This window comes from Neovison vison, chromosome 10 (genome assembly GCF_020171115.1).
Source record: "Neovison vison isolate M4711 chromosome 10, ASM_NN_V1, whole genome shotgun sequence".
Classification (NCBI taxonomy): Eukaryota; Metazoa; Chordata; class Mammalia; order Carnivora; family Mustelidae; genus Neogale; species Neogale vison.
Window position 1 is genome coordinate 51,421,546 of NC_058100.1, and position 13,631 is coordinate 51,435,176.

Sequence of the window (13,631 nt, forward strand, 5' to 3'; positions counted from 1 at the left end):
GACCAAGTTTGCCCTCTGGTTGAAGAACGAGCAGGGTAGCCAGCAAACTCCAGTTCTACCTTCCTCCTTAAGTAAAACTTTAATGATTCCTTGTTAACCCTGGTGACATATGTGCTATAGGGAAGTCCCTGCCAGTTTCTTAGTTAGGCCTCCCTTTGGGCTAACTGTGTGAGGAATAACTCCCATCCTTTCTCACAGTAAAATCCCTGTATTATCTCAAAACACAGGAATGGGCTTCCTGTCTTTCACTTGTCACTGAATTTACATCTCTTTTCCCTTTATTTAAAAATCAAAGGGCTTTTAGAAACCTATCTCTCCACCTTCATGTAAAATTTGCATAAACCATAAGGAGAAGACAGATATGCTAATCTTTTTAAGAATTGGCTAAGGGATGAGCTAGACTGCCTTCTGAATTTATTCTGTCCTGACAGATAAAGAGGCAGTTTCCTATCTGGACTCATTAACAGGTAAGAGAGGATCTCAATCTTCCCTTTAACTGAGACTGAACCCATATATAGGTTGATTTTATAGTTTTATGTGCAGCATTTTTTTTTTTAAACCTGGGCCACTCAAATCAACTGATAGACTTGTTAACTATATCAGAATCTCTGGGGATATGGGTCAAACTTTGCATTTTTAACAAGCTCCCTACGCTGTGAGACTCCCTGTTTTTTGGGAATGACACTCAGTTACCCCTACACATCCATGCTACTAAACCTATTGGTCACCTTAACATCTGAGCAGTGTCTGACCCATTTATCTCTCCCTCCTTCTTCAAAGTCCTTTGTTATCTGCCTTTTTTTTTTTTTTAAGATTTTATTTATTTATTTGACAGAGAGAGATCACAAGTAGGCAGAGAGGCAGGCAGAGAGAGAGAGGAGGAAGCAGGCTCCCTGTGAAAGATCCCCCGGGGCTCCAAGCACCCCGGAATGGACCCCTTCTCAGGAGGAGACCCCCGGACCCAAAAACCAAGCCGAGTCCACTGATCAGATGCAAACAGCACGAGGTTTATTGAGTTGACACAGGTACCTGCGGGCGATCAAGTCTTAGGAAGACTCGCGCACCAGCCCTTTGTTCAGGGCCTTTTTATGGGGTTTGGGGAAGCGAAAGCATACGTACAGAAGCAGAAACATAGTTACAAGGTTCTTATTGGCTGGTTTGAATGTAAGGCATACTCGGTGTTTGTAGATTGGCTTTGAAGGACCCCGGCGCGCGAAGAGAAAGGTGGGGAGGGGGAGTGAGGAGGGGGAGTTGGACCTTATTACTCAGCAGAGAAACATCCTGCCTACGTGACTAGGCCCACGTACCTAGGTGACCCCCCTTGCCTATGTGACTATGCGCATAAAGTATCCTGTTGAAACAGGAGACCAGTATCACCCCCTAAAAGCCAAGTGGTTACAGAAAGGCAAGGGAGTGGTTAAACAATTAACTGGGGGAGGGGTCTAACAGGGGAAGGGCGAGTGATTACAGAAAAGCCAAGAAGCAGTTAGTTAATCAAAGGCTGGGGGGGGGGGTGTCTATATGCGGAGTCTTTCACCTGCTGAGCAGAAAGCCCGATGTGGGACTCGATCCCATGACCCTGTTGGCACATTCCTCTTTCCTGATTTTTCTCCTCCTGCAAGGCTATTTCCTACCAATCCATCTTGCTGGATCCTTTTCCTTTTCCTTTTCTTGGTCTCCAAGTGTCGGCTAATTATCTATTCAATATTTCCACAGGTGTATGTCAAATATGCATCTCAAACTTACGTGGCCAAAAGGGAACTCATGATTCCCACCCACCTCTCACTCTTCCTTCGAGTAAAAGGCAACTCCTTGTACTTACTTGCTCAGGCTAAAAACCAAGATGTCATCCCTGATTTTCTCTCTTCTTCTATAATGTCCTGTCCAATCCATCAGCAAGTTCCATCAGCTCCTTCTGAAGTCCACCTTGACTTGGACCTTTCCTCACAACTGCTGCCACGACCACCCTAATCCAACTTGCCTTCACCGATCTTCTCTTGCATTGCTGCAGTGTCCTCCTCGCCAGTCTACAACCTCCCCTCTTATCCCTCATCATGGTCTATTCACTATAGACAGCCCAGAGAGATCGCTGAAAATTGCAAGTTATTCTGTATTTGATATCCTCCAATAACTTCTCTTCACATTTACAAATAAAGACCCTTATCATGATCTACCTCTTCTCCATGGTCTGGTCCTTCCCTTTCACTCCATAATGATTTATTACCCTTTCTCCCCTGCTCATGCTGTTCACAGGACATCGTTTTCTTGATGTGCTTATGACTGCTATAGGGCCTTTGCACTTACTGTTCCATATTCTGGAGATACTCGCACAGCCTACTCTTATTTCACTCCAGTTCCTGCTCAAATTTCATCTTCACAGAGGCCTTCTCTGATCATTTTCTCTAAAATAAGACTCTTGCTTCATTTTTCTATGAGCATTTATTATGACCTGATACCACCTGGTACGTTTCTTTATTTGTTACTGTCTGTCCCCTATTTTTTAATATATACAGGAAAGCAGAGAATTTATCTTGATCCCCAATTCTTGGAATAGGGCCTGACACATAGTAGATATCAATGAATATGTGTTGAGGTTGTGGGTAATTATTATCATGGAGCAAAGGAGAAAGAATAAATCAGGAGATTTGAAAAAAAATCATATTTGATCAATGACCAAAACAAAAATGCCCATCATATAAGGCACTAAAATTATGACTTTCTTTTAAAACTGAACTTCACTATAGCAAGTCAGATTTCCTTATATTAAAGTATCAGTGTGGGAAAAACAATAAAATTGGACCACACTAATTTTCTAATATGGATTATACCATCAACAAGAAACCATACACTCTAACTTCTAGGCAGACAGAGTCGTTTGGTTTTTTTTTCCAGTTTTTTGACCGTGGGATGATTTGAGAAGAGATTTTTTTTTTAACTGCCATTTAAATTACTGCTTATTTCAGAAACGTTGTGAGTTATAAACCACTGTTCAGTGGGAGACATTGTCAAGCAAACATCCATGAGTTACCTTGGTCTTCAAAAACTGTGAGGTTAAATCTCTTTGCTGTTCTACTTCACTGCGTACATGATTGCAGAAAGCCACAGAGTACTGGCGACTATAGAAGGGACTGAAGTTTTTGATAGTAGCCTCAGTTTTCCCTAGAAAAATATGAAAATGAGAAATTAGAAATACAGCCTCTCTTACAGAATAGGCACATATCTGCCCCTCTAAGACACTGTTTCCCAGGGATTTGTTATGAGTTCACATTCCCTGAGAACTTTGTAACATGCCACACGTGCTTTATTTCTCCCTCTCCCTGACGTCATCCTGAGAGACTCCGCTTTCCCGAAGGACCATCCATCCAGCAACCGATAGAAACTGTCTCCATCTTACAAGCAACAATGCATTGCCAAGGCCATAAACGTAGCCATCCTTCTACATCCTGCTACAGCTACCATTCTACCTCACCCGGTTCTCCACCTCAACTTGTCCTTCATCTCCCCAACCTCCAGTCATCCAACTCCTACACAGTCATCCCAGGGTCCACCATTCCAACTCCACACACACACCATTCTGTTTTCCTTCAGGTCCCTGAAGCTTTAATTCATCTTGCCCTGGATCCTCAGCCCTGGATAAAATCAACGAACTGTTTCTTCTAGTTCTGCCCCTATGTTTCTGGGTAAATTTTTTGTGTGACTCAAAGCCTTATATAATTACTATGAAGTAGAGGGAAAAAGCTTTGGTTTAACAGTGTAGAGACCTGAGCTGTGCTCCCAGTTCCAGGGAGACAGAAAGCAGCTGGATGACCTCAGTCGAGTCCCTCGTTCTCTCTGGGCTCCAGCGGTCCTAACTATAAAGGCAGGTGCTCACTATTCCATACTTTACTTGGAAACTCTGTGACATTGAAGTATAACCATGAGTAGAGCTGCCTTACAATAGTGACCAGCAATTGCAGCATGATCTCTCCACACCAGAAGAAAATAAAGATTAGGGTCAATCACAGAAGGAAAGGGGGTTGTTGAAAGACTTGAGACAGAGGAAGAGGGAGAGTCAGGCACTAGGTATATTCTTGAGCTTTTCCAACCTGGGCTTAGTTGTAGAGAGTAGGGAAATTGCAAAAGAGGGAAAGGGGAAAGAAATTGTGGAGGAAGGGCAAAGGAATATCTGAGACAGATTAGAAATCCTCACAACCTTTGAAGGACTTGCTACAAAGTCAAGAAATAAACACAGGCCCCACTGACGGTGCTTATAAGCTGTTAGTCCTTGAAATAAGATATTACCTTGAGAAAAAAAAAATAAACCTGATATGCCATTCCAAAATATTTTAAAATACTTTCATGTGTGGCATAATTTTTGTTTTCAAATTTGATATAGTCACAGAGAAATATTAAAATATACCATACCAGGAAGATTTGTTTAGAGCTATTATGCATGTAGAATTTCAAAAATAAGTGAAGAGTTCTAACTCCATAGATTGAGATATTCGGTATGAGAACCTTGAATTCATAGCTGTCAATTTCTATACCTATGGAATCATAGGTCCAAACACCCATAGTATATGAGTAATCTTTTCATATGGAGAATCCTACTTTAGCTCAGGCATTTAGGCATTTACTTCATACTATGTATGAAGTAAAGGGGAATTCTTGCTTATTTCCTCCATAAAATGACATTTTTTGGTTATATTTATGGGCTTTAATAACTATGACTTGAAAGGTGCTTTGAGACCCATTAATAATAGGTTCTGTAGAAATGCAAATAAAGCTCCTATAATTTGAATCAGGCATGCTTTTGCTTGCTCTGTGAGTCCATGGTATGACTATTAATTAGTATTTGCATAACACTTTAATATACTCGGGCTTTATAATTATCTAATTGGTTAATATTTTATTAGCTTTTATATAGTGCATAAGAAATAAAATTCTCTTTCCTTGTCTATAATTTTCTTACATAGGAGTAGGATATCTTTAAGAATTCCCACAATAAGAATGAGTCTCGCCTCAACGAAACACATAAACAATTAACAAAATTTGCCCTTTGGGACCAAGTGACCACTATTTTGTCTAACAGAAGAGCAGCCTGCAAATTTATGATACTAATTTTTGCATTCTTGCAAGCGGTTGGATTTAAATGAAAGAAGGTGGATGCCATTTTATGATAAGCTCTACAAAGCTTTGAAACTGGATTTTCTGCCACATCACGAAGCCTTAGTCAAGGATGCCCTGTTTCTACTGAGGTGTTACGATGCCACCACTCCCTCCCACCATACGAGAAAAATGCTTCTGTGATTTGAGCACCAACACACCTTCCACCAGGCAGCATTTATTAAAAAAAGAGATTACAGCTTCCTTTGATAATTAACCTAATGACTGGTTCAAAATCTGAATGAAACAGCTCACTATAGCATAAGTTCATAAGAACCCAAAAGGATTCTCAAAATGTATCTAGATTTAAATTAAGCCTATCTAAACCCAAATATAGGAACGCTGAAGAAGATCTTGATATTTAGAGAGAATTCTGGTCCTGGGGCGACTGTGGTTAGAAGGATGGCCTCTGGAGCCAGACAGACGTGCGCTTGAGTGCCGTCTCTGCTGCTGACCAGCAGTGGGACCTTGTGCAAGTTAACTCCCCACGTATAAAATGAAGACAAGAGGAGCATTCTCAAAGTGTCACTGTAGTTATTCACAAAATAATGCAGTAAACTGCTCAGTACAGTGGCTGGCACATAGAAAGTGCTCAATGATCATGATAATTAGTAATTATATCATTGATGATAAAGGTGGGGAGCACCCAAGCCAACCTCCAGCGAAAGGTCCTTAAGCTGAACTAAGGAATCAGGGCAAAGACAAAAGCAGGTTGTCTTGTGTAACTCTTCAGCTGGGGCCATCCTGCCTAGCTGCATACAGAACAGCCCTCCTACTCACTGCAGGTTTGAAACAAACATAACCTACATTTCACAGCTGTTTCAGGAACACTTGTCAGCACAGAAGGGACTCTCAGTGCATCCCTGAATGAAAACCAACTAAGTAGAACATTGGTATTAATGAACCAGAGTGAAAAGCATGAGTTAGTTATTGTGTTACATTGAGCGTCTCTCTCCCTGAGCCTCAATTCTCTCACCTGTAAAATGGGTAAATTGCCCATGTCACAGGTTTTGTGAGGATTAAGTGAGATATTCTGTAGGTTAAAAAAAAAAAAAGTGTCTCAATTAGTGCCTGACACTAGTTGCTCAATGAATTTTGACTATTGTTTCTATTACTATTACTAATACTAATAATATTTTGTAATATTACAATAAAGTACAATAAAGTAATAATACTAATACTAATAATGTTTTGACTATTATTACTATTGCTATTACTAATAATAATTACTATTATTTAATATTCCACTATGAAAACATCCCAGTAAGTGGATCAGTCCACAGACACCACATAAAATAGCCTCGGCCAAAAGCAGCTTGTTTTCCACAGTCTTGAGGATTCTTGAGTATCGAACTGCCTTCATCCTTTACCCCTCACAACTCCTGCTGTGATTTAGTGTCACATTCTTTTTCCTAAATTGTAAAACACCCAAATGTTTTTTACCAAAAAGAAGCTAATCAATAATGGAAAGACGAGAACCAATGGAGGGCTTCCTCCACGCATCCCTACAGCAGCATTTTCGGAACAAGGCATGTTTCCTCCAATCCTACCCAATAACTGCAGCCTGTGCAGGGCGATGTGTTGGTACAACTAAGTTGACCAAGCTGCACGTGACACCCTTCAGGCTAATCAGTACCAGAGCTGAAAGAAGATTCTTCAACAGCTCTGTCTACGACGCTTAGGTTCATTTGATTTTGTAAAAGTCAAAAAAGCATCTTCCAGTCCCTTTAAAGCCATTCAAATTTGTGCAGCCTCAAAAACTCAGCACTGTCCTTGGATTCCTTCTCCTTCGTGCCCATATTCAGTCATCAGCAATCGTCAGGTCTTGTCCCTTCTATTCCCATAATACTTCTTATCCCATGCCCTTGGCCCCATCCCAACCAGCACACCTTCCACACTGTAGAGGTCTCTTAATCTGCCCTCAGCATCACAGTGGGGGTTGGGGGAATGGAACATAAACAAACAAACAACAAAAAGTACTAGCTCTCAGCTCTAAAAGAGGAACAAAGAAAGTCAAAACCAGAGCGGGATGTAGGGAATGTCAGTACTGATACACAGATCCTAGGGGATCATGGGAAATAAGCCAAAGCTTGGTCAGGATGGCAGAGGCAAGTCCTGGGGATTGCCCAGAGTAAGTCCAGGGCTGATGGAGCAGAACATGAAAGACTGAGTCCAAGATGGCCACCATGGCCCCACTCACGAGAAAGGGGCACAAGTTACTAAGGCCCAGATGTCAGAGTGGGAATTTGTCCTTCAGAGTCAAGTCTTACCCTTACTGCTCCCAAGGAACTCTTTTGAAAACCTCATGGCCATAGAGGTACATACACTTCTCTGGGTCCTGACCTGACAAGTTTCATTTGACAGGTTGCTATAAGATCACGTCACTACCTTCATAAAATCCTTCAACAGTCCACGTCGCCCAGAGTAGTAACCACTTAGCCCAGGGCCAAAGACCCTGTGGTCTGGCCCCAGTGGTTCTGATTTCCTACCTTTCCTACTCAAACTAATTTTCCTTGTCCCCTGTACATGCTCATGCCTTCACCCCTTGTTTCTCCCCTAAAATGCCCCGCCAGCCACTTTCAGAACCTTCAAGCTCAGATGGTGACTCCAACCCAAAAAGAAGTTGGTTCTCCCCAGGTGGAAACAATCTCACCTTCTTTTGTGTTCTTCCAAAACTGTGCTCCAGTTTGCTACAGCTGTTTAAATATACCTTATCTTTCCTCCAAGGGTATACTGTATTTATATACCCTGCAAATATTTGTTGAATTAATGAAAGAATTGCTGAGTAAATATTTAAGAGTAAAGCAAAGTACAATGCATCATAATCTTGAAACCTGTGCTGATGTCCCCAGAAAGGAGAAAAGCACAGTTCTCAGCTCAAAAAAATTTTTTGAGACTTACTTTTTAATTTTTTTTTTTTTTTTTAGAAAGAGAAAGAGAGTGTGAGCGAGTGCAGGAGGGGCAGAGGGAGAGGATTTTCAAGCAGACTCCCTGCTGAGTGCAGAGCCTGACCACTGGGCTTGATCTCACAACCCAACAACCCATGAGATCATGACCTGAGCCAAAACCAAGAGTCAGACACTTAACTGAGCCACCCAGACGCCCCTCAACTACTTATTATTAAAAATATATACTCTCAAAGCTTGACTCATTTGTTTTTTTAAAAATAAAACCAGACCTATTGATTAGTTCTTTTTGAGTTTTTATATGAACTTGTCCATGTAATTATATGTGGGGAATTATTTACAAACAAAAACCTTCCTTAGTTTATTTATTTGTTTTTCTTGTCCAGAGTGTAATCATGGAAAGTATATGAACTCTTACATGAGGTAAAACTTACATGAAGTCTGAACAATCTAAAGGATTTGTATATTTTTTGTCCTAGAAGTTTCTTTGTTAGCCTTCTAGTTCTGTAGTAATTCAACTCCAATCGAGTCTGTATTATTAGTTTTCTTTCTTGAAAGATACAATCTATAGTTTCCCATCATTTGCAGTGTCAATATAATACATTCTAAAGTCTTCCCTGAAATACATAGATTCCTCCCTGCTTCAAATACTTACAGAAAAACAACTCGTAAATATAGAAAGATATAAAAATTCCAAACATATTTTGCTATATTTCCATCTAATCTTTTTTATATTTTTTAATACTTGAGAATATCATATTTTGTATCCAGTTTCATTTATTTAACATTTCATTGTTGTTTTTTTCCTATGATATTACCTCCCCAAATCACTATTTCCAAAAGTTGCATTTTTATTGGTAGTATGAAGAAGAAAAATACCAAAAAAAATTTTTTTAAGGTTTCATTTATTTATTTGTGAGAGAGAGAGACAGAACAAGTGGTATTGTGAGGCAGAGGGAGAAGGAGAAGCAGACTCCCTGCTGAGCCTAGAGCCCAACACAGGACTGGATCCCAGGGCTTCACCATCATGAACTGAGCAGAAGGTAGATGCTTGACTAACTGAGCCACCCAGGCGCCTCAAATACAAATTTTTTTTAAAAAATGGATTTATTTTAACAAAGTGGCTATTTCCCAAAAACAGCCAAATCCACATCTGAGAAGAGGATTAACTAAGCTTTTGACACATTTTCTTAAGAACTGTTGAGGTTTCTGATGAAGATTAATCTGGGGGAACAAGAGGAGTAGCTCTAAAAAATAAAATATTTAATATTTATAAAATAGAGTATAATATCCACTATTGTTTATTTTCCCCAAGTTTCTCGAATTATAAAAAGTTTAAAAGTCCTGATGAATTATAACATCAGCTTCAGTCTTGGGCTTCTGAGCATCATCACTTCGCACCTTAGGGTGGGGAATTCAGAAATCCCAATTCACAATACAAAGGTGCAAAAATCTAATTACACAGAATAATGCCCAAGGACTCTCTCTCTTCTAGTAAATGCCTTAGAGAATGGGGATAAATTGGATTCTCCATAATTGAACTAAATGGTGTGTGTGTGTGTGTGTGTTTAAGCACATTTATTATTGGTACTTGAGTGATAAGTTTTTGAACAGATTCTATAGGAAAAGTCAAAAATTCTTCAAGGGAGCCTTAATCCCATCAACTCCCCAAAGCTTACCTGGCAGAAGAAACTCTCCTTTGTGCTAAAAACAAGAGACATATAAACCACTTACGTTCTCTGTGATTTACTCCAGATATTAGTCCACAGAAGAGAAATATAACAAACACTCCCAAAAACTTATATTAAATATTTCAAAGTCATCCCAGGACCCTCTCTAGATTCCGAAAACATCTGGATAGAAGACAGACAGGCTTGGGAATAAACAAAGAATGGTTTCCTCATTTCCAAAACTCACTCACAGAGATCCAAAACTTTTGAGTTGGGCTTGCAATATAACTTGTCCTTGCGCTGTTAAAGACCTTCCATTTTTTTGCAATCCCTGTTCTAGAAGAAGGCCCCTATCTTTACCAAGGCCACAAAGTTTGGCCTGTTAAAGACATTCAGTGACTCCCCATGTACTTACAGATGCTGTGTAAGAGGCCAGACACCAACTCCAGTGGGTGAACAGTGTGAAAAATCATAAATGAAAACCTAACTGAAATGGAGTCAGGAAGTTCCACAAGGGGAGCTCTCACGCCCTACCATTCTCCATCAATTGTAAATCCCACAGGAAGAGATGGACCTTGCTGGTGGCTACAACTTTACTACCTCAGCAAGAAGAAGAAAGCCTATCCTTCCCCAACAATAGCCCTGCCAATGATAGGAAGTCACAATTCAGCCAAAGAAGAACCACCATACTTTGAATGCCCAGTTTACTCCAATGGACTTTTCACTTATAATATGGAAGTCTTAACTTCCCCCTTTCCTCTGTAAAAGAGCACTCCTCTCCTTTGTTCCATGTGGATTTGCTTTGGCTTTACTGTAGCTTGCTTGTCCCCAACTGTAATTCTCTGCTACTCCTGAATAAACCCATCTTTTGCTGGTAGAATAAAGGGTGGTTTTAAGGTTAACAGCAGAAACAAAAACAATGTTTTCTACGAATGACTGAGGCACTGAAATAAATTAAGGTGCTCGTCTGCACTAGGTATTTAGTGGAAAATACCTTCACAGATTAATAGAAGAGAAACAGAGAAGACACTAAGAAAGGGAAAAAACACTACCATATTATACCTTGGAATTCCCATTACTTTATTCTATGGAAAAATTAAAAACCCCTGTGGTCAGCTATTCCAGAGATCAGCTTTCTAGAACTCTAAGACCCTAAGTCTGCCCTCTTGTTTAGAGGAAGAAACTATAATAGTATTTTTGGAAGATATATATATGCCCATTTTGGGATGGGGATGGTATATGCCCATATTTTTAAGTACACATTTTTCTTTAGCCGTAATTAGGCAGAAGCTAACTTTAATTTTCTTCCATTTTATTTGGAAAAAGTGCTTGGAAGTTTTCAAGATTATTTTGCCATTACCTCACAGCATGCCTCCAATTTTCCCCTGACACATCTGATGAGAATAAATCTTGTTTATTTTGCCACTACTCTAAGCTGTCTAATGTCCCCAAAGGAAGCTGCAGATTGGCTGTCTTTTTCTTCATTAAAATGAGAGGAAAACATGTGAAAGAGAAAATTAAACCAATCTGACACTGCTACTTTCTCAGAAAGCATCACAAGAACTACGAATTCAGAAGGACTCCTGGTTGCCCATTAGACAAACTTTTTTGGTTTTTTTTTTTTTTTTTAAGATTTTATTTATTTATTTGACAGAGAGAGATCACAGTAGGCAGAGAGGCAGGCAGAGAGAGGGGAAGGGAAGCAGGCCCTGCTGAGCAGAGAGCCCGATGCGGGACTCGATCCCAGGACCCTGAGATCATGACCTGAGCCGAAGGCAGCGGCTTAAGCCACTGAGCCACCCAGGCGCCCGACTTTTTTGGTTTTGAAGAAAATATATAACCAAAATTCAGAAAGAAATAATGAGATTTCCTTTGCTGTTTTTGAGTCTAATTATAGTTATTAAAATTTTTCTGCACATATTTTATCGGAGACTCAGATTATTCCAGAACCCTGAAAATATTCTTTGCTTTCAGATTGCAACCATGTAAATGAACACAATATGCACATTAAAAGAAATCAGCTAGACTTAAAATAAACCAGGCAACAAGCCTAGAAATTTTATTAAGTTCTTTCCCTTCCAACACAATAGATTCTGGTGTCTCTTTCAGGTTTCTCTTATTTTCCTAATGATATTCCTTCTGTTTTCTTTCTTTCTTTCTTTCTTTTTAAAGATTTTATTTATTTATTTATTTATTTATTTATTTGACAGACAGAGATCACAAGTAGGCAGAGAAGCAGGCAGAGAGAGAGAGGGGGAAGCAGGCTCCCCGCAGAGCAGAGAGCCCGATGTAGGGCACCATCCCAGGACCGTGGGATCATGACCTGAGCCAAAGGCAGAGGCTTTAACCCACTGAGCCACCCGGGCACCCTCCTTCTGTTTTCTTCATTCCATTTTTCTTTTCCCCGCACAGAAGTATATCTGTTTGAAATGCTTTTTGTTACAGTTTCTACTTCTCTCTCAAGAATACATGCTATTAGTGTTAAAAAAAAAAAAAAGTGCATTTTTATAGATCTGTGTTTGGAGCCCAGATATGCATTGTTTTGTTAGTCTGGGGATATGGGTAACAAACAAGTAGGAGTGACTTGGCTAGGAAAATGAAAGATGATAATGCTAGGCTTGGGAGGGTCCAGGAAGAACTTCATAAACTAGTCAACATTTCTGTAGGCCAGCTAACTTTTTGAAACTATTTACAAGGCAGATAAAGTACTCATTAGTGAAAATTATTTTAGCATGCTCTAACTTATCCTCACAAGAATTTAAGAACTGCCAAAAGGGTTCTAATTCCTGTCTGTTTCATTCGGTCAAGCACCGTGTCCTTGGAATACAGTTTTCTGTTAACAACCCAAATATCTCCAATAATAAATCTGAATCTAGCACAGTCTAAAATACAGCTCATACAGCTCTAAAATACAGCTGATTTTGTTTTTTTGACAATCTAATGGTTGCCAGTCAGTGGAACAGTTAATCACTAAATTAAAATATCCCTTTTTTAAAAGATTTTACTTGTTTATTTATTTTTGATAAAGAGAAAGAGTGAGAGTATGATCGGGGGAAGGGAAGAAAAGAAGCAGACTCCCTACTGAGCAGGGAGCCCAATGTGGGGCTTGAACCCAGGATCCTGGGATCATGACCTGAGCCAAAGGCAGATGCATAACCCACTGAGCCACTTAGGTCCCCATAAATTAAGATATTCTTGAGTAATATACATTAGTGAAAAATTATTCAAAGCTATTCTATGTGATACTCTAAAAAAAGAGACAGAAAAAAACCACCAAACCCTCTAGTAGTGCCCAATGTTTAGAAAGGATCAAGCTCTATGGAACCGTCATTTTTTCCTATGGAAATTGCTCTTCTATAAAGTTAAGTTCACACAGTACTTAACAAACGTGCTGAAACCTCATAAGTTTGGCTTTGCTTGGAGTCCAAGCCTCACAGGTGAGATTCGTTTAAACTAGTCATTATATGCCCCACGGAAATTAAATATAAAGGAGAGCTGTAAATAACTAGGACTGCCTTCCACAATAACCCTAAGAAAGCAACTTGAGCTCATTTGGATGGTAGCACGGACAAGCCAATGCCAATCGTACTGCAACTTCCATATATTGATGAAAAGATCAAAGTTACAGACCTCTAGAGCTGAATGGGATCATAATAATAAATGTCAAAGTCCTCCTCTGTTCAGATCAAGAAATTAACTGGTGCATGGTCATAAAATTAGTTAGTAATAGAACATCTATGAAAAAAATTTTTAAAATCAGTGTCAATGTTTTTAACAGAGTTTGTCTCTCTACGAATACTACATTAATTTATGTGGAAGAATTCAAGCACTTTTTTTTTTTTAAGATTTTATTTATTTATTTGACAGAGAACACAAGTAGCAAAGAGTCAGGCAGAGAGAGAGAGAGAGA

The 13,631-nt window shown here is 39.5% G+C and overlaps 1 protein-coding gene across 1 annotated transcript in view; it reads right to left on the bottom strand.

The window, feature by feature from the left end:
* NIBAN1 (niban apoptosis regulator 1) overlaps positions 1-13,631 on the bottom strand; it is a 158,083-nt gene that overhangs the window by 90,577 nt on the left and 53,875 nt on the right. Inside the window, exon 2 of the mRNA XM_044267288.1 lies at positions 3,029-3,159. Coding sequence (XP_044123223.1) covers positions 3,029-3,159 — 131 coding nt within the window. The remainder of the gene's footprint in view (positions 1-3,028; positions 3,160-13,631) is intronic.